Genomic DNA, 22,222 nt, shown 5'->3' with positions numbered 1-22,222 from the left:
ATGCTATTAATTATTTATGTTCAAGTCATAACACCTTGGCTTCATGCAGGACAACTTTTGATGAAATTAAGTGACCTGTTGTTTTTAATTTTAATCTTATTGAAAAAAATCAATCCTGCCTCAAGACCTGCCACTTCTGCAAGAAGTCACACAAACTGATATGAAAATATGAAATAGATAATTAAAAAACATTTAAAAAGAATTCTACTCTACACTCCAGTCACAGAAAAAAAAGTTCAAGGGATGATTTTTTTTTAGATTATTTAGTATTTAATTCAATTTGAGTAAATGTACCGGGGGATTGATCGGCCTTTAAAGGGGAGAAATAAATATAGTGGATCAAAACAAACAAACAAAATATTTCACATTAAATTGTGCTCGATGTTGATCTGCATGCATGTGTTCTCATCCTTTAATACCTTTATTAATTAAGTCTTTTCTTTTATATTAATAAACATGTCAGCTGGTATAAAACATGGCAGTGTGTCAGGTCTCTTAAAGGGACGGACCCGCTCGCTGTGTGTCCTCAGCACTGCAGAATAAAACACACGCCCTTGTACGGCTTCATTATTCATGTCTGGAGGTAATAGTTCATAAAAGCTGGCCACGCCCACTTTATGTTCCTGAGAAACACAGCACACCTCCCCTTCCGCCTGTGCACCTGTCCACCGCTCATGACTGATGGGTCCACGTCGAAGGCCACCTGTGCCCTTGGGCCCGTAAAAAAAAAAGGAACGTCTGCATCTGGATGAGGAATGATTGTGAGCGCAGCCTCCTGCCTCGTCGCCTCGCCGCCTCCACCCCTGGGACAGATGGAGCCTTCGACAAAAAGGACCAAAGCAACTAAAACCTGCCCGCCAACCTTTTTATTTCCTCCACATACATTCAACATGTGCGCACATCCACCCGCTGAACTAGTGTCACCAATCACCCGCCCTGACAGCTACGACTGGATGAGGTATCATATTTACGACCCTACAGACGCCCGCGTGGTTTCTCCTTCCTCCGTCACACGCTCGTAAACAGGCGAGCACACGGGCAGACTCAGTCATAAAGTCTGCTGATGAATGGCTGCAGCCTTTAGCCGGGGTTGTCTGCGCCCCTCGGCTGCTGACAGATGTCGGAGCAGCCTTTAGAAAACACTGCGAGCAAAGGGCGAGTGGAACATCTATCAGGCACATCACTGATTTAGACCCTGTGTTTCACCACCTCGCACTCCACAACTCAATATCTGCAGAGCTGGAGCTGTCTGATGAGTAACTGCTGACGTGTTCTACGCTCACAGTAGTTAGAAAGGTGTGATGAGGATCAGGGAGGTGACAGAGACCTTAAAAACCAGGAGCGTCCTGTAACCCTGTCAGGAGTCTTCCAGCGAGGACGGGAGCAGATTCATCACACAGGCCACGCACAGGTCGTCAGTCAGAAGTAAATACAGAGAGAGATGTTTGTTGTTTTTATTCCAAAACTAAATCAATCAAACTGATATCTATGAGCTCAGGTTACTTTATTTTATATCAATGCAAATATCATTAGCATTTATCTGATGAGCCTGCAGCCAATGACGGTACACGCTATCGCACGTCTTCTTCATAGAGTCATGCACACGGACTCAAAGACAAATACAATTCAGAAAAATGAATAAACTCAGATTTGGGTAACACTTTACAATAAGGGTCCCTTAATTAGCGTTAGTTAATGCATTATTAAGCATTAATTAACAGTTTAATAATAGTTTAATAATCTTTACAATGTATTACCTAACATTAACTAACACAGTAGTTAGTGCATTAATAAGCAGTTAATTAATGTCCACTGCTCAGAGTTAATTAATACATTATTAAGCATTAATAAAAGTTACAAAACTTAATTAGTTAACCATTAGTGAATGCTTTCTGGACCCTTATTGTAAAGTGTAACACATGCATCACTTAAGTAACACATTATAAATGCTAAACTGCCTCATTAGCATCAGCATAAGCGTGTGCATCACTTTTAAGTGTCCTCTGGAAACACTTCTGTTGTGTTGCTGTCTATTTGCAGCACGTTTTTCTAATGTATTGTGTTGTGGTCTTTGCATCGCGTTTTCTAAATGCTGCGCATGTGTTGTCAAATTGATGAAGATGTTTTCTTAATTTTCTACATTTCAACTCATTTTGCTTCAGCGTATGTGTTACCTAAGGGATACATGTGTTACACTTTACAATAAGGGTCCAAAAAGCATTCACTAATGCTTAATTATGGTTAAGTAATGCTTATGAGGCAGTTAGCATTTATAATGTGTTACTCAAGTGATGCATGTGTTACACTTTACAATAAGGGTCCAGAAAGCATTCACTAATGGTTAACTAATTAAGTTTTGTAACTTTTATTAATGCTTAATAATGTATTAATTAACTCTGAGCAGTGGACATTAATTAACTGCTTATTAATGCATTAACTAATGTGTTAGTTAATGTAAGGTAATACATTATAACGGTTATTAAACTATTATTAAACTGTTAATTAATGCTTAATAATGCATTAACTAACGCTAATTAAGGGACCCTTATTGTAAAGTGTTACCCAGATTTGTAATTTGGATTTGTAAATGGACATTTTTGCTTTCCAGGATCAGGTAATCCAGCTCACTTCAGTCCGGGTATTCCAACAGAGAAACTTGCTGGATCAATATTTCTGTATTTGTAAAGTGCCAATTCATAACAAATGTTTTCACAAGACACTTGAAAGAAAGAGAAGGTCTCAACCGTCCTCTTTGTTCTCCTATTTATAGAAACCCAACACCCAAACGTACACTAAGGTTTTTATTTCAGAGTGTTCCCTTCTCACCAGTGTTTACTGTGGCTACGTCATGAAGGTTGTCTTGCTGCACTTTCGCTTCCCTTGAATATGTCTGTTTTAAAATGTTCTGTTTGCTTTCATTCAACAGCATCTTAACAACAAACTGTAAAAGCTATTGATTGAATCGTGTCGTGGCATCAGTAGTAGCTCTACAGTCATGGCCAAATGTTGACACAATGACACAACTATTAATTTTCACAAAGTCTGCTGTTTCAGTTTTTATAATGGGAATTCGCATATACTCCAGAATGTTATGAGGAGTGATCAGCTCAACTGCAATTAATTGCAAAGTCCCTCTTTGCCTTGAAAATGAACTTTATCACCAAAAACACATTTCCACTGCATTTCAGCCCTGCCACAAAAGGACCAGCTAACATCATTTCAATGACACACAGGTGTCACACACATTAACACAGGTGTGGGTGTTGATGAGGACAAGGCTGGCGATCAATCTGTCATGATTGAGTGACTGGACACTTTAAAAGGAAGATGGTGCATGACACCATTGTTCCTCATCTGTTAGCCATGGTTACCTGCAAGGAAACACGTGCAGCCATCATTGCATTGCACAAAAAGGGCCTAACAGGGAAGTTTATAGCAGCGAGTAAGATTGCACCTCAGTCAACCGTCTATCCAATTATCAAGAACTTCAAGGAGAGAGGTTCAATTGTTGCCAAACAGGCTCCAGGGCGCCCAAGAAAGTCCAGCAAGCGGCAGGACCGTCTCCTGAAGGTGTTACAGCTGCTGGATCGGGCCACCACCAGTGCAGAGCTTGCTCAGGAATGGCAGCAGGCAGGTGTGAGTGCATCTGCACGCACAGTGAGGCGAAGACTTTTGGAGGAAGGCCTGGTGTCAAGGAGGGCAGCAAAGAAGCCACTTCTCTCCAGTAAAAACATCAGGGACAGACTGATATTCTGCAGAAGGTACAGGGACTGGACTGCTGAGGACTGGGGTAAAGTCATTTTCTCTGATGAATCCCCTTTCCCATTGTTTGGGGCATCTGGAGGAAGGCTTGTTCGGAGAAGACGAGGTGAGCGCTACCATCAGTCCTGTCTCTTGCCAACAGTGAAGCATCCTGAGACCATTCATGTGTGGGGTTGCTTTTCGGTCAAGGGAGTGGGCTCTCTCACAATCTTGCCTAAAAACACAGCCATGAATAAAGAATGGTACCAGAACGTCCTCCCAGAGCAACTTCTCCCAACCATCCAAGGGCAGTTTGGTGATGAAGAATGCCTTTTCCAGCATGATGGAGCACCTTGCCATAAAGCAAAAGTCAGAACAAAATGGCTCGGGGAACAAAACATTAAGATTTTGGGCCCTTGGCTAGGAAACTCCCCAGATCTTAATCCCATTGAGAACTTGTGGTCAATCCTCAAGAGGCGGGTGGACAATCAAAAACCCACAAATTCTGACAAACTCCAAGCATTGATTATGCAAGAATGGACTGCCATCAGTCAGGATTTGGTCCAGAAGTTGATTGACAGCATGCCAGGGAGAATTGCAGAGGTCTTGAAAAAGAAGGGTCAACACTGCAAATATTGACTTATTGCATGAATTCTGTGTAATTCTCAATAAAAGCATTTGATGCTTATGAAATGCTTCTAATTGTATTTCATTATACCATAGAAACATCTGACAAAAACAACTAAAAACCCTGAAGCAGCAGACTTTGTGAAAATGTAATATTTGTGTCATTCTCAAAACTTTTGGCCATGACTGTAGACTTGGAAAACAAGAGCGTGTTGACATTCTCCTTCGTACAGATCTCCTCCATTGCTGTTGAAAAGTCGATTTCAGAAGCCCCGCCCCTTCTTGATTCTGATTGGTCAGTGATCAAGAAGTGACATTGATGCAAGCGGCGGTGTTCCAAAACTTGGAGCGACTAAAATCAGCTGCTAAAGTCATTTAGCCTGTTACAGTGGTGTGGAAAAACATCCTTGAACAGGCAGAAACCTCGAGTAGGACCAAACATGGGGTGGAAAATAACAAACTTAAGATCAGGTTTGCTTTTCATAGAAATACTTCTGAAAAAAGTGAGATCATCTGATATTTGGGTTTTAGCAATTAATGCTATTATTCATAAAAACAGTGGACAACACAAATAGACATCTCTACCTGTAACACATGCATCCAAACGTGCACACGTGATCAAAAATATAGAACTTATTTTAAATTTCCTTCATTTAATCTCTCTGAATTCTCTCTCCCTTTTTCCTGTGACAGTTATCATAACTTTTATAATTACTATCTTAAATGTATCATAACTCTTAGTCCTTGTTTGTGTCCTCTCTCTCTGTAGCTTCTGTTTTCCTCTCATTGTTTGTTTTTCTGTCACATTTCTGTTGTTCAATTTCACCATTTATTTATATTTTGAATATTTTTTAATAACAGTAATTTGACTGTTTTTCCAATGGAGCAGGTTATAAATCCATATTGACGAACTCACACAGGAGTATAAATAAAGTTTAGTGTAACAGGAAGACAAAGTTTTAAGACGGACTCTTATAACCTCAGTATTTTCGTGGATGTGGATTCAAACTGTGATCCCTGAACTTTAATAACTCTCTCTGAATATTTGAGCCGCCGTCTCGGAGGAGAGGAGCCGCTATTCCCTCCATGACGCCTCCTCCTCGCCGTCCTTTGTCAAGTTTAATAGTTTTTTCAAGGGTGTGTGAAAAGGGGGAGCAAACCTTGGTTTTGATGACCTTGAGCTGACTGCCTCCAGCTGCATGACGGTAACAATAAGCAACAGCTCAATTTTAATTCACTCTGGCAGCTGCAGGGATGGCTCCTCGTAGTGTTCAGAAAATCAGCTGCGGCTCGACTAAAGACTCAAAGGTTAAAAGAAAAACTTTGTGTGCACGTCCTTCAAGACGGTGAAAGGAAAATACAACATAGATGCGGCTGATTGACGAATATCTGCTTCATTTCCTGTGATGACTTTTTTATCTCAAGGTTTGCTCTCTTAACTTCAAAGTGATTACGCAGTCAGAAAACTGCTTCAGTCTTCACAGCTCCTGATAAATAAATCTCCCAGGATTAAAGCTCCATGGAGGAACTTCCTGATTGTGTTGAGTTTGGCGCACCCTGTGGACATAGCAGGCATCTCGTTGCAGTTTAAGTCCTGTTCATGTGTAAGCTTACAAAAGATCACCTCCTGCTGTGAGAGACGACACAAACATTAAAGATTCACTCTCAGGACGCTAATTTGGCTTTGTGGTTTAATGTGTCGTCCTGATACAGAGGCTGACCTTTGACCTCTTGTTGCATATCCTCTCTCACTCTCTCCCCCTGAACATTGTGCCTCTTCCCAGATTAGCTGTCAAATCAGCAGAAAGTAGAAGTTTTTACCTGCTTTATACATTTATTGACAATCAGAGGAAAATGTAAAGGACCTAAAACGGTGCGCTGTGGAACTCCTTCATAAACGTTAAAGGGGAAATATCGCACAACATGTTTTAACCTTTAGTCTCATACAGTATGTTTAAGTGAAAGAAGTAGTTGAAATGAAAATCCCTTCTTCTGCAGAATTGTATACTTCTTGCGCCACTGCTGATCTAGCTTCTTCAACCTCTCTGGTGCTAAACAGAAAATAAAATTAATTGAACTTCCAAGGAGGGTGGATGCCTCTGTTGGGGGGGGCGCGTATGATGGTAGGGGAAACACTGCTGTTCATAACTTTTCTGGACAGGATTTCTAGAGGCGGAGGGTGTCCAGTTCGGTGACCTTAGGATTCCATCTCTGCTATTTGCAGATGATGTGGTCCTATCGGTGTCATCGAACGGTGACCTCCAGCTCACACTGGGATGGTTTGCAGCCGAGTGTGCAGTGGCAGGAATGAGGATCAGCACCTCCAAGTCTGAGGCCATGGTGCTCAGCCGGAAAAGGGTGGCATGCCCTCTCCGGGTCAGAGGAGAGTCTTTACCCCAAGCGGAGGAGTTTAAGTATCTTGGGGTCTTGTTCACGAGTGAGGGGAAGAGGGAGTGCGAGATTGACAGACGGATCAGGGCAGTGTCTGCAGTGATTCGGACGCTGTACCGGTCTGTCATGATGAAGAGAGAGCTGAGCCAGAAGGCAAAGCTCTCAATTTACCATTCAATCTACGTTCTAACCCTCACCTATGATCACGAGCTGTGGGTAGTGACTGAAAGAACAAGATCGCGAATACAAGCGGCCGAAATGAGCTTTCTCCACAGGGTGTCTGGGCTCAGCCTTAGAGAGAGGGTCAGGAGCTTAGACATCCAGGAGAGGCTCAAAGTAGAGCCACTGCTCCTCCGGATCCAGAGGAGCCAGATGAGGTGGTTCGAGCATCTGGTCAGGATGCCTCCCGGACGTCTCCCTGGGGAGGTGTTTCGGGCATGTCCGTCTGGGAGGAGGCCACGGGGAAGACCCAGGACACGCTGGAGAGATTATATCTCTCAGCTGGCCTGGGAGCGCCTCGGTATCCTCCCAGAAGAGCTGGTGGAAGTGGCCGGGGAGAGGAGTGTCTGGGCTTCCCTGCTGAGGCTGCTGCCCCCACAACCTGGACCTGGAAAAGCAGAGGAAGATGGATGAATGGATGGATGGAGATAAAATTAAAAAATTAAATAAATATCAGAAAATAAAAACATTTTTACAATTAGCTCAATAAACTAAAATCAGATAAAAGCAGGAAAAAAAAAAGAAAATACTATCAAGTAAAATGAAAATGATGCTAAAACAGTAATACTTGTAATAATGGAAATAATGCAGTCCAAAAACTAAATGACTCCTACTCACCTTATCTCTGATCCTTGAAGCCCTCACAATCATGCATAACCCAAGTCATCCACTTCATCTGTACTTTGCTCCGTGTTCAGAAAGGTGAGAGTTTGTCTCTGCTGTTTTATGACTCTTTATCTCGAGTTACGTCCTCTGAAGTTACTTAAACTCCAGAACATCCATGTTTCATCTCTGCTGTGCAATCAAATGTTCCTTAAGTCCAATACTTTCATCATATTTTATCAAACTCTACACGCCTTTATTTGTTTTCATGACTTTGCACCAAATGAGAGAAAAAATCCTAATTAAGGCAGAGTAATCCCTCCACAGTAACCATTGATAATGGGTTCAGTAGCATGGTTTTCCTGATCTCCTCTCAGACAAACAGGCCTCCTGGTGATGGGACCAGAGAACAGCCGGTACTACGAGCTGGTGAAGAGCACCCTGCAGAAGAACAAGGTCCCCATGGTGGCTCTGACCAGGGAGAACTTCAGTAAACACATCCCCCAGGTGAAGCTGACCGAGGGTCACGGAGCCGTTGTGGAAGTACCTGCTGGAGTCCTGTACGCTGACCGGGCTCTGAAGACTGCACAGGTACACCCTGCTGAGAGTGTTTAGCATGTAGAGTCAATGGGCCTCATTCACTAATAAATATGTAGAAATGTTTGATAAAGTCATGAAGTGATGATATTCAACCGCTGCCTAATGGTAATTCATTTAATGTAATGAACACAGCACGCCACAATTATCTGTCACACTTTCTCAGGGGCGTAGAGTAACTTTCCACCAGCTGTGTCCAAACCATAGACTGTATAAAATATGGACGTAGTATCCGTGACGTCACCCATCTGTTCCTGAGAGCTGTTTTGAAGCAAATCGACAGCAGCAGCCATATTGGAAATGCAGAACTCAACTAGGCAGAGTGTGACGTAGTGTGAGCCTCTTAGCCAATGGCTGTGTGTTCCCGACCGGGAGTCACGTCAGTCATGTCCTTATTTGGGCAAAACTCATAATCTTAATATCTTCTGAACCGTCACGTTAGAAAACAAATTCCCCCCCCCGTACAGTGTGTGCCATTAGAGAGATTAGCGTTGTAGGGCCAAGCCGTTTTTTGAACCAGGCTGTAAACATGTTTATTAATGCTGCAAAGATCGTCTTTTTACCATTCATGTCTATGTGGTTTCTGGTGTTTCTGCAGCCAGCCTCAAGAGGATTTTCGATGTATTGCAGTTTATAGCACTCTCATCATTTGAGACCGGAGTTTGCCGCTTGGTCCAAACGCATCCAACGAGCCTTCAGCAGCCAAAGTGTGTGCTCTTCTACAACACGCATGTGGGCATGGCCGTTGTTTTAGTGCACATGCCCTAATCATGAGCCGCAAATAGAGACTTAAGCTAAACATAACATAAAATATGCTCACCAACTAGCCATCCGTTTCTTAGGGCAGGGGTTCCCAAAGTGGGGGTTGGGACCCCCTTGGGGGTCGCGAGACACAAAGAGATGTCTTCCAGAAAGTTTCTTTTTTTTTTTAAGTTGTCTAAAATAGTTCATTTTGCCCATTATAATAAAAAAATATCTACAAAAATAGTAGCTAACTTTGAAATAAAACCTTGAAAATAGAAAATGTGATGAGTTTTCTGCCTTTTCTTATATGACAGTCATCTGGCTTTTTTCTTTTACTGACAGTAATTTAAATATGTCATGCATTTAGTTCAAAGAGTATGTGTTTACATTTTCTGAGACAGTTGGTCGTCATCATTTGTTTGTACGCATGGTCTGAGGAAGTTCTATTTTTGTTCACAGTGTAAGAACAAATTCAAGTAAGAATATATTGATGAATCTCAGATTTGTGCTTCAAACATGCGTACGCACAGTTTAAGCACGTATTTGTGCGTATGCACTGTTAGTGAATGAGGCCCAATATCTGTGGTTACAACTCCTAATCATTCACTGTTTACATGCATGCCAAATAAAGTGATCTGATGCATGAAGTTTTAAATCAGAAATAAACACTGTGACTGTTTCCGAAACGGCCTGCTACATACTACTTACTAATGTAGTAGTCAGTAGGTATTGCCTACTACATACTGTGTTTGAATTTAGTATGTAGTATGACTGTTCTGTCCGATCTGTCATGCAGCATGCTGAACCAGACTTCGCTGGATTTCCGGTTTCGGAAAGCGGAAGTAAACAACGGCGAAGCCGATAAATAAAATGCTTATTTAGCATCCATTTATGATTTAAAAAGTTAGGAAGTGGTTTATATGGAATTTGATAACTTTCACAGCACCTAAAAACAGATTTCCTCCCGTCAAAAAATGAGGAAAAAGAAAAAGCAGAACGAGCGCTGTGCATTATGGGAAACAGTACGCGAGGCAGACTGGTCCGATGCATACTGAGATATTTTCCTGTATCAGTAGACATCCGGGGAGTTCTGGCTTACTGCAGATTTTGCTCTTGTTCACATACTACTTACTACATACTGAATTTTGGACATATCAGTACGTACTGCTAGTATAGTAGGCGATTTCGGAAACAGCCTGTGACATGGTCAGAGATGTCACTGCGCTTAAATGTGCTGAGAATAGCATAAGACGACCTTCCTTAGATCTGTTGTCAGACGTCTAAACCCGTCTCATTCTCAAACACTCGACCCTTTGACTTCAGTTTGTGTAAATTCTCATTATTTAAAGCTTCAAAATAAGTTTATGCAGTAAGCTATTCAGAAATCATTTTAATTTCTGCATTGAAGAGATCTGTAGCATGAACAGTGTCTCTGAAAGGAGCCTGTAGGTAATGAGAGCTTGTAAAAGTGATGAAAGATTAAAGGAGCAAACACTTTGTGATTTCACAGACACAGAATTTGCCTGAATAATACCGAGCGGTGGATAATTGAACATATTTCATGCCCATTGTTTTAATCTAATAATAGCTCATGCCAGGAATATCTTTGAGCGATAAATCCACATTAGCGGGCCGTGTCAGCGCTGAGAGGGAGCACTGGAGGAGAACAGACTCCTGCACGGTTGCCAGGTCAAGCACAAAACGCCGCTTTGTTATTTCAGGGAGGCGTCGTTTTCAATCGACGGGACGGATTGTTCGGCCGCCTCTTTGTGAAGCAGCAGTCAATTATGAATTAAAGCATGAAGTGATAGATGTGTAATAGATCAGCAGATTATTGCTTTGTGCGTTTTCATGCCACGGCTCTTTAATAGCATCTCGCCTCTGATATTATGTCTTAATATACGTCGCAGTAGATCTGTCTGCTTGAATTATCTCAGAGTGTTGGAGTCTTAATGTCTTATTTTATTCTCTTTATGAAAACTAACGGCTGGTTTTACTTCACAGTGTCACTTTGACTAACATTAAACAGACTCGCACACTCTTCTAAATAGTGTTCACATTTTCTAAAGTTGAATAAAACATTCTTATTTCATTTTTAACGTTATAGCACAGCAACAAGTAAAGCCGCACAGATGATTCACAGAGGACTAAATGATCTCATGACTTTGTTCAGAGGTTGTTTGAAATCATTGAAAACTGGTGTGAACTCAAATAAATAGATGTTTGCTAAAGTAGGAACAAGAACAGAAACCAGGGTTCCCACACGTCCTGGAAAAACTGGAAAACCTGGAAAACAGTTGACCAGTTTTCCAGTACTGGAAACCACCTGGAAAGTGGGAGAAAAAGTCAAATGTCCTGGAAAATCACAGATTGTCCTGGAAAATTATTCCAACATGACTGTGTGCGATCTAACAAGGTTAAAAAAACACATCCCCATTCAACATTGGGAGCCATTTTTATCATTCAGTTCTATTTAGGTAGAGCAGGACAGTGTGAGTCAACTGTAGCTGGACGACATGATCTGCCACTGGGGACAACAGTGGAGAACAGTCTAGCTAAGTGCATAGTGCTTCCTAAAGAGCTGGGTCTTTAGCTGTCTTTTGAAAGTAGAGAGGGACTCTGCAGATCGAATGGAGTTGGCCAATTCATTCCATCATTTAGGGGCAACAGAAGAGAAGAGTCCAGCTAGTGATTTTGAGGCCTTGTGTGCTGGAAGCACTAGGCGCTTTTCAGAGGCTGAGCGTAGTGGGCGAGAAGGGCAGTAGACCTGGATGAGGGGTTCCAGGTAAACTGGAGCGGTTTTGGTGACTGCTTTGTAAGTCATGATTAGAGTTTTGTATCTGATGCGAGCTGCAACTGGAAGCCAGTGATATTATATTATTATTAATTTATTTCAGTAAGGCAGCTTCCAGAGTCCTTTGCTGGCTCTTTTGTTTTTTACTTAGCTCATTTTATATTTATTGAGTAAAGAGAAAGCTGAGATGAGAGTTGGCCATCATTGCTACTTGGTTGCACTAATAAAGTGAAGTGCTGTACATCTGCATTGTTCTATAATTAATTTGCCATCATTTTTAAGCATGTAAGAGATGATTTCATGGATAGCCATAGACTGCACGTCTTTCAATGTAGACTTCCACTGAGAGGAACATATTAGACTATTTAGGAGCTGAATTAGGAACTCAATTTAGACTGTCATACCAGCTTGGTCATCACTGAAAATGTCCTGGAAAATGATCTCTGGAAAAGAGTGGGAACCCTGAGAAACACTTTGTTAAAGATCTTTAACACAAACATCTCTTTGTACTTTAAACATGATACTAATAAGGTGGGCAACAAATATAAAGACAATTTATGATGCAGACTATTTGTGAATAAACGTGAGGTTCTTGGATGTGTCTTGTTTTTCTCTTACTTATTTAGAACTAACCTTTATTATGTAACGGTTTCTAGAGGACACCCGTTACGTTACCTGCTACAGACCAAAGTCTAGAATCAGCGCTGGTAGTTAAAGAGGTCCAAGTTCACTTCCTGGACTCTGCCAAAGTGCCTTTAAGCAAAGCACAAATCCTCAAATGCTCATTCGTGTGCAGCCCCTCTTACTCTGACATCTCTCCATGAATGCACGATCACAGAATCCTGTGTGTTTGTATTTCTGGTCCATGTGTCTTGCATTAAAAATGAAGGTTGATAAAAAATCTATTTGCTTTTGTATGAAATGTTTGAAGCTTTGTGTTTCTCTGCTTGGATTTTGTGCAGCTAAAATGTAGTTAAAGCTCCAGTGAGTAATTTTTGCCTGCTTATGAATCAGAGTGAGATTAACTGTGATGCCTCTTCATGTCCTGCAAAAGCGAAATGAGATCTTCAGCATCAAAGTAGATAGTTTCTATGTTTTAATTTTAATGCCTGTAACCGCTGCGAGGGGGAGGAGTCAGGCCAGATGATTGACATGCCGTTAATGAAGCAGCCTTTTGTCACTTTTTGCATCCACAGTTAAAAATGTTAAAAGAGGGACAGGTGAGATTTGTTTGTTGGAGAAAACTACCATGTGTGTACAAGTTGGATTAAGAGATTAGAAGTATCAGTTTGTCCACAGGCGGCGCCAAAAACGACTCAAACAGAAAGCTCTGCACAGGAGCTTTAAAGGGTTTCTGTCTGCACCTTTATTATGCAATTAAGTTTGCATCACAGAAGATGACTTCCTATTCCTTCTTTCTCTGCATGATGTAGCTACACTCTTTAGAATAACTGAAGGGAGGAAAGAACTGTTTAATCAGATCTTACTGATCCGTTAGTATCATGTCTTAAAGTTCTGTTAAGAAAGTCTGATCGTGACCTTGTGTGCCTCTCTCTCTCTCTCTTTCTGCAGGGCCAGTTTCAGAAGATGGGTGGGGTCATACGAGACAGAGAGATGGTGACGGACATCAAACCTGGCCCTGTGGTCACCGTGGTCACCTCCACAGGATCTCATCGAGCCAGGAGTGTGGTGATCACTGCCGGACCCTGGGCCAACAGGCTGCTGGCTCACACCGGCTTGGAGCTGCCACTGGAGGTATGAGAGTCCTCCTGGAACTGGAACTCAGTCCCTCTGTTTCTCCCCCTGTTTAACCCTTTAAACGCCCACACTTAAAAACTGTGGACCAGAATGCATCACTGCTCCTTATTTCAGCAGAGCCCTGAGTCAGCAGGGCAGTCTTTTCCATCTCACAACATGCCACACAGCCGGAAAGAGAGGGTGATGGAGAAACAAGCAGACAGCTGTTAGAGCGGAGAGCTGGACTTGATATTGGAATTGCATTATTCAGGTAGTAGCAGAGTTTGGGAGGGCGGGGGGAGCATGATGAGGACGCCATGCCTGAGTGATCTGGTAGAAAAGCTCCACCTCAGAGCTCGACCTGAATCTTTATGGTCCCTGGGAATGAGTGCATGGACGGTTAGTTCATTACAGCAAGCGCTCAGGAACAATGTGTCCTTATTATCGGCCGCCTCAGATGGACGGGGTTTGTACAACCATGTGTACATTTCATTAAATCCTCTTTCTCACTTCATCACCACGGAGCGGCTTTAGTAATCACACTTCTATTAGACAGAAGAAAGTGATGAAGAGGAGGAAGAGGAGGTGTTAGTCTGTAGTTTGATGAGTGACACCAATACTGCTGTTTTTTATGTCAGTGAGCTTTCATTCAAAGATGATTTATTTCTTTACTTTTTGGACACAAATGAAATGAAAAATGAGACTTTAATGCTCTCTGATATTTTAATTTGAATATCTTCATAAAGCCATGTTCACTTAAAGGTGACATATCATGCAAAATGGACTTTTTAATGGTTCTCTACCTGAAATATGTTTCCCTGGCATGTCTACAAACCCCCCGAGAATGAAAAGAATCCATTCTGCCCCTGTTCTGATTTCTCCACCTTTCTGTAAATGTGTGTGAAACCAGCCGTTTCAGACTTCAGTGTTTTTGTTACGTAACAACAATATCCGGTCTGTCACGGAGTCAGAGCTCGGAGCTTGTTCAGTCCATAGACTGTATAAAATACAACTCAACCCCTCCTCTGTTTTTCATTCCCTGCACAAATGTGTGCTAACAAGGAGCTTAGGAGGGAGGCATGCTAGTTGTAGGCTGACTTTATAAACACAAAGGTCGGTTTTACTCCCCACGTCTGCAGATTTGAAGATCTAGTGGAGGATTTTTATTTATCATGGATAAGTGCTAGCGCTAGTTAGCATAGCTACATAGCTACATGTCGTAGCTGTAGCTGTGTACCAAGATACACGTCGACATACTGACAAATAAAACAACAAGAAACACTAAATCTGTGACCAATCCTTCAGAAAGGTCCCGCTGCCTTTCTGGCAGAGGTCGGTTTTACTCCCCACGTCTGCAGATTTGAAGATCTAGTGGATGATTTTTATTTATCATGGATAAGTGCTAGCGCTAATTAGCATAGCCACATAGCTACATGTTCGTAGCTGTAGCTGTAGCTGTGTACCAAGACACACGTCGACATACTGACAAATAAAATAACAAGAAACACTAAATCTGTGACCAATCCTTCAGAAAGGTCCTGCTACAGGTGCCTCTCCGTCAGGATCAGATTCTGGATCAGATTCAGAGGGTTGAAGTAACGCGATCTCTGAGCAGCCGTGTATATTCAGCCAACATGTAAACATTAAATCAACGTGCTGGAGAGCCGAGGCACATCCACTTCCTGAGGGGGCGTGTTCAGAGAAAAAACAGACTGTTCTGAGGAGGACTGAAGAAGAGGGTTTTTCAGGCAGACCAAAATCTGATTTCAAAGTGGTTTTTTGAGCATAAACTTTAAAGACATGTTTCGGGGACCTCTTAGACCAATATATATTGATGAAAAAAGCGTGATATGTCACCTTTAAGACTTATAACACCTGGAAACTCAAGCGATGTGTGATAAGAGGAAGCTCTCCGTCACCAAAATCTGACATTCCTGTAGTTTGTAGAGTCAAATTTCCATCCTGAAACACCTCTCACTTCTCATGACGTTCATCTTGTAAATGATGGTCATGTTGAGAGTCAAAGGGAGCAAAAAGCTAGGGAATATTTAGGGCGGAGCTACCTGTGATTGACAGCAGTCACCAGCCAATTAGAGATGTAATAATGTGTGTCGTTTCTTGCTCCTGAAATCAAGCTGTAGGTATCCAAAGAGCCAGACATGAGGCTTTGAAACTGAAATCTTGCTCTGCCCTCTTGTAATAGTTTCCCTGTGATCTCTCCTCCAGGTGGCGAAGATCAACGTCTGCTACTGGAAGGAGAAAGTCCCCGGCTCGTACGACATTAAGAAGCGTTTCCCGTGCTTCATACAGACGGAGTGTGAGGAGAGCAAAGAGCACATCTACGGACTCCCCTCCAACGAGTACCCGGGGTTGATGAAGGTAAGACTCAGTCCTGGACTCTTAGGTGTTAAGGAACATTTACACACTAGAGCACTTCTTATTCAGAAACTGAGACACAAAAACATGAGTTTGTGTTGAGTTAAAATGTTGTCCTCCATCCAGGAGAGGACAAGACTCAACATGAACAAAGCTGGAACCCTGAAATATATGCATGCTTAAAACATGGCGGCTCAACTGTAGGCAACAATATCCATAAAATCCACCTTTATCAGGGTTTAGCTAACTTTAGGTTTGTTTCTGAAGCAGAGGTTTGAAGCCTATCGTCCGGTGTTGCTGTATTGCCAACTAAATCAACCAAACTTCATTTGACCTAGCAAGACGCAAAGAGGCGGAGTTAAAGCGGGCCTTAAGCCTCCTCGTTAACAGATACAGGGTGCTCACCTGTCACTAAAGTCAGCCATGCATCTAATAATGCAACACCCGTAATTTTAATATCTTAAAGGTGACAAATTACGCTCTTTTTCATCAATATATATTGGTCTAAGAGGTCCCCAAAACATGTCTTTAAAGTTTATGTTCAAAAAAACACTTTGAAATCAGATTTTGGTCTGCCTGTAAACCCCTCTTTTTCAGCCCTGCCCAGAACAGTCTGTTTTCTGTGTCTGTGCCTTTAAATGAGCATGAGCTGTCTAACCACGCGCCCTCAGGAAGTGGATGTGGCCTCGGCTCTCCAGCACGTTGATCTAATGTTTACATGTTGGCTGAATATACACGGCTGCTCAGAGATCACGTTACTTCAACCCTCTGAATCTGATCCAGAATCTGATCCTGACGGAGAGGCGCCTGCAGCAGGACCTTTCTGAACCGTGTGTCTTGGTACACAGCTACGAACATGTAGCTATGTAGCTATGCTAACTAGCGCTAGCACTTTTCCATGAAAATAAAAATCATCCACTAGATCTTCAAATCTGCAGACGTGGGGAGTCAAAGCGACCTTTGTGTTTATTAAGACAGCCTACAACTAGCATGCCTCCCTCCTAAGCTCCTTGTTAGCACACGTGTGTGCAGGGAATGAAAAACAGAGGAGGGGTTGAGTTGTATTTTATACAGTCTATGGGCTGAACAAGCTCCGAGCTCTGACTTCCTGTTACAGACCGGATATTGTTGTGACGTAACAAAAACACGTAAGTCTGAAACGGCTGGTTTCACACACATTTACAGAAAGGTGGAGAACTCAAAACAGGGGCAGAATGGATTCTTTTCATTTTCAGGGGGTTTGTAGACATGCCAGGGAAACATATTTTAGGTAGAGAACCATTAAAAAGTCGATTTTGCATGATATGTCACCTTTAAAATCTAATGCATCATTATAAATCCAGCCTCTAGTGGACACTTTAGGAACTCTCTCTCTCTCTCTCTCTCTCTCTCTCTCTCTCTCTCTCTCTCTCTCTCTCTCTCTCTCTCTCTCTCTCTCTCTCTCTCTCTCACTCTATCCACGTCCTATCCTCTTAGTAGAGACATGATGAAGTCAAAACAGTCTTTAGAATAAATCTCCCAGTGTTGCTTTTGACATTAAGAGCACTATATGTAAGAGATAATGTATCGTAGGCACGTTGTTATGCAAACTGTAATCCTGACATGGTGAGCAGCAACCCAGCATGAAGCAAAGGGGTCTCATCTCTAATTTGCATAACCAGCTGATCACTCTCCATACTCAGGCTCATGACCCAGCTACCATCTAAAGGTATAAAGAAAGTTGACACAAAGTTTTGGTTTAAAGATGATTTAATTGATTTGAAAATGTACTGTATTCTGCTCTTTCCTTGTTATCTGTTGCAAACAACATATGTGATTGATTTTTCCCCTGAAGACATTTTCTCTCTTCAGTGCAGGTAAAGAGATCATGCTAAAGGAACTTTTTTCCTCCTTCATACATTAAAAAAACAGCTTCAGATAATAAGAAACAACCAAATAAAATACCATAGCTATGCAGATGACACACACATTTACATCACCATATCACCAGGGGATTAAAGTCCCATACAAACACTGAGTAAATGCATTGAACAAATCAATGACTGGACGAGACAGAACTTTCTTCAGTTAAACAAAGAAAAAACTGAAATGATTGTTTTTGGAGGAAGAAATGTTAAAGGTTACTGCTCAGCTCCAATCTGCAACGATGAAATGTTCAAACCAAGCCAGAAACCTTGGTGTAGTCTTAGACTCAGACCTTCATTTCAGCAGCCACATTAAGACAATTACAAAGTCAGCCTATTATCACCATAAGAATATATCAAGGATTAAAGGACTTATGTCTCAGCAGGATGCAGAAAAACTCCTCCATGCTTTTATCTTTAGCAGACTAGACTACTGTAACGGGGTCTTTACAGGACTCCCTAAAAAGTCCATCAGACGGCTGCAGCTCATACAGAATGCTGCTGCTCGAGTCCTAACAAGGACCAGAAAAGTAGACCACATCACTCCAGTTCTTAGATCTCTACACTGGCTTCCTGTCTGTCAGAGAATAGACTTTAAAATCCTGCTGATGGTTTATAAAGACCTGAATGGTTTAGGCCAAAAATACATTGCTGATCTGCTGCTACTTTATGAACCACCTCGACCTCTGAGGTCATCAGGTACTGGTCTGCTTTCAGTTCCTAGAGTCAGAAGGAAACATGGTGAAGCAGCGTTTAGTCATTATGCACCACATATCTGGAACACACTCCCTGAAAGCTGTAGGTCTGCTCCAACTCTCACCTCTTTTAAATCACAGACTAAGACTTTCTTATTTACCACTGCCTTCCTATCTTAGATTATTTTAACTCACTTTAAATTAAAATTTTAATGTAATTTTTAATATATTTCTAATTTTCCTTTTCTTTTCTGTTTGATTATATTTGTCATTTTAATTGTGTTCTTTTATGCTTGTCTGAATGTCTCCAATGCTTTTAATGTGTTAATGTAAAGCACATTGAGTTGCCCTCGTGTATGAAATGTGCTATACAAATAAAGCTGCCTTGCCTTGCCTTGCCTTCATGATAATTTAAACTGTAATCTGCTTCAGTTTAAACCTCGACCACACAGGTGTCCTAAAAGTAGACTTCTAAGCGTCACTCCAAACAAACACGTCTTTAAACGGCGTTAATAAAACTCACGGTGCCGGACCGTGGATCATAAAGAGCTTCATAAAGCGGCGTTAATGAGGACGGTGTTTCTGTAGCAGGTCCTGTAAAACCAGCAGACTGTGAGGTGTTAGTTTGTGGTAGTGTTTGTGTGAGCTGCGTTTGATGTCAGGAGATGGCTCGTCTCTATCCGCAGCATTATGGCGGAGCAGCAGGAGCTCGCAGCCTAATAGCAGACCACATGCACCGAGGAGAGGAAGGGACAGATGGCGATGACACGTCCCATTATTCACTCTGAGACACCGCCGATACTATACGTGTAATATTTGGAGCGTTTAGTTTAGGTTGAAAACAAGATGATAATAATTACTCCCTCGTATTTATTTGTTGTTGTTGTTTGGTTTCAGATGGCACGGACGAGTCAGAAAGTTTCCTAAAGCAGAAATTTAATGAAGGGAAATAAGAAGAGCAGTTATTTTAATCTGTCAGCCTCTCGCTGTGCTGCAAGTCTCTGTGTGAGTCTGTTTGTGTCAGACCGGCTGACAGCAGCAGAACACAAAGCAGCTCTGGAAGTTTAGTGTGAGTGTGTGACAGTCAGCGCCCCATTCTGAAAACAGCGGCCTAAATAAGTCCCAGAGACATTATTTATGCCTAAGTCGTATCCATGTAGCTGCACGTGACATATTAAAAGGAGAATTTATTTTCTTTTTGACTTCTGGGAGTGTATATTCATATTGTAACTCTGTATCTATGGACCTCTACAGGTATATAACTATGCACATGTATGCACCTTGTTTCTCCTGTTAGGAGTGTCGTTCTCTCAGTCTCATTGCTGTGTTGTTTTGGTTTTTTCTTTCTTTCCTTTTTTCCATTTAAAGCTGGGGTTGGCAGTTTCGGAAAACCTAGCATGAATTTGAATGTAGCATTTCTGCAGGACTCCGTCTAACCCCTCCCCTCCTCCCTCAGAGCTCCTTCCAAACAACGCCCCCCCCCCCCCCGCTCACATGCACGAGCACCGCTGACTTGCGACCATATGATGGTGACTGATTCAAAACCGGTCCTCACCAAAACATTCTCATAGTGAAAGTTAAAAACACAAACAAACATGGCTGCTGTTAGCACTCACAACTATCATGCTAACATTATCCAGTTGTACTGGTGACACGATATCAGGAGAAAAGTTATAACACATATATAATACTGTAACAGCTCTACTGTTTGTTTAACGTGTTCAGTGAAGATGTTCTTAATTCCTACAGTGTTGACAGTCAGTGAAGGCATCAGGAGAGGTGTAGAGTGTGTGAGCTGGAGAGAGGAGAGACAAGAGGAGAAGTTCTTCATTCATTCAAACATGGATTGTTGTTTTGTTGGTTGGTTGTTGCTTGTCAGAGCCCCGTGGTGAGCGCTTTTTAGACTCTGATCTGGACTACAGTCCTGAGCAAAGCACCTCATCGGGTCAGAGGGGACAGGCCCGAGGTTGAGCAAGAGGGGCAGTAAATAGAGTCAGGGGAAGCAGAGGCAGGAGACGGGGTCTCAGAGTGCACGCCGGGGAAATGTACGCGCAGGAGGCGGGCAGAACGGCAGGACGGGATTTGAATGGTTTAAAATTTTGGCACCCAAAAAACAGTGATTGGTTGGTGTTTTCCCAGGTTTACTCCGGCTGTAGATAGCAGCTTTTTTTTCACTCTTTTTTAGGAACACATCATGTATTGATTACCATCAGGACATAAAGATCATTTTAACCAGTATAACAAAAAGTGGATTTAAATCTGATTACCAACCCCAGCTTTAAATGAAAAACTAAAAACTGTAAATTTGTACGCAGATTACAATGTCATTGAATTTTGCTCAATAAACAGAACTGGCAAAAAAAAAAGGGATAATTTAACCACAATCTTAACTAAATACCAAATTATTCAGACTTCAGATGTGTTTGAAAAGATAAGTCAGAGTTAGTGAGCATTTCAGTCTGTCGTTGTTTTCTTAAAACAGAGTGAGACTCTGTCTTTGTGTCTACCATCTTTGCAGTGCACTGTGTGTAATCTGACAAACAGAGAGAGAGACACCGCTACATTAAGGAACAAAACACAGAACTCTCAGGAAAGCTTCTGAAATGAAAGGCAGATGTGTGTCTAACATGAGTCTGGTCCAGCTAGAGGTTTCTGCCTGTTAAAGGTGACATATCAAACTTTTTTCATCAACATATATTGGTCTAAGAGGTCCCCAAAACATGTCTTTAAAGTTTATGCTCAAAAAAACACTTTGAAATCAGATTTTGGTCTGCCTGAAAAACCCTCTTCTTCAGTCCTCCTCAGAACAGTCTGTTTTCTCTCTGACCACGCCCCCTCAGGAAGTGGATGTGGCCTCAGCTGTCCAGCACGTTGATCTAATGTTTACATGTTGGCTGAATATACACGGCTGCTCAGAGATCACGTTACTTCAACCCTCTGAATCTGATCCAGAATCTGATCCTGAAGGAGAGGCGCCTGCAGCAGGACCTTTCTGAAGATTGGTCACAGATTTAGTGTTTCTTGTTGTTTTATTTATCAGTATGTAGACGTGTGTCTTGGTACACAGCTACAACATGTAGCTATGTGGCTATGCTAACTAGCGCTAGCACTTATCCATGAAAAATAAAAATCCTCCACTAGATCTTCAAATCTGCAGACGTGGGAGTAAAACCGACCTTTGTGTTTATTAAGACAGCCTACAACTAGCATGCCTCCCTCCTAAGCTCCTTGTTAGCACACGTGTGCAGGTAATGAAAAAACGGAGGAGGGTTCAGTATTATTTTATACAGTCTATGGGCTGAACAAGCTCCGAGCTCTGACTCCGTGACAGACCGGATATTGTTGTGACGTAACAAAAACACTGAAGTCTGAAACGGCTGGTTTCACACACATTTACAGAAAGGTGGAGAAATCAGAACAGGGGCAGAATGGATTCTTTCATTCTCGGGGGGTTTGTAGACATGCCAGGGAAACATATTTCAGGTAGAGAACCATTAAAAAGTCCATTTTGCATGATATGTCACCTTTAAGGAACAAAACACAGAACTCTCAGGAAAGCTTCTGAAATGAAAGGCAGATGTGTGTCTAACATGAGTCTGGTCCTGCTGGAGGTTTCTGTCTGTTAAAGGAAGTTTGTCCTTGCCACTGTAAACTTGCTAAATGCTGCAAAGTGCTCTGCTCATGGTGGATTAAGATGAGATCAGACTGAGTCCTGTCTGTAAGATGGGACTGGATCTGATCCTGTCTTGATGTTGGGTCTTTGTTAATAATAGAACATAGAGAACCGTCTAGTC

The 22,222-nt window shown here is 42.0% G+C and overlaps 1 protein-coding gene across 1 annotated transcript in view; it reads left to right on the top strand.

Moving 5' to 3' along the window:
* Positions 1-22,222, top strand: part of pipox (pipecolic acid oxidase) — an 82,716-nt gene that overhangs the window by 7,600 nt on the left and 52,894 nt on the right. The window contains exons 3-5 of the mRNA XM_034701667.1: positions 7,959-8,172; positions 13,289-13,471; positions 15,680-15,832. Coding sequence (XP_034557558.1) covers positions 7,959-8,172; positions 13,289-13,471; positions 15,680-15,832 — 550 coding nt within the window. The remainder of the gene's footprint in view (positions 1-7,958; positions 8,173-13,288; positions 13,472-15,679; positions 15,833-22,222) is intronic.

The sequence above is a fragment of the Notolabrus celidotus genome, chromosome 14 (genome assembly GCF_009762535.1).
Source record: "Notolabrus celidotus isolate fNotCel1 chromosome 14, fNotCel1.pri, whole genome shotgun sequence".
Lineage (NCBI taxonomy): Eukaryota > Metazoa > Chordata > Actinopteri > Labriformes > Labridae > Notolabrus > Notolabrus celidotus.
This window is presented reverse-complemented; position numbering and strand designations above follow the sequence as displayed.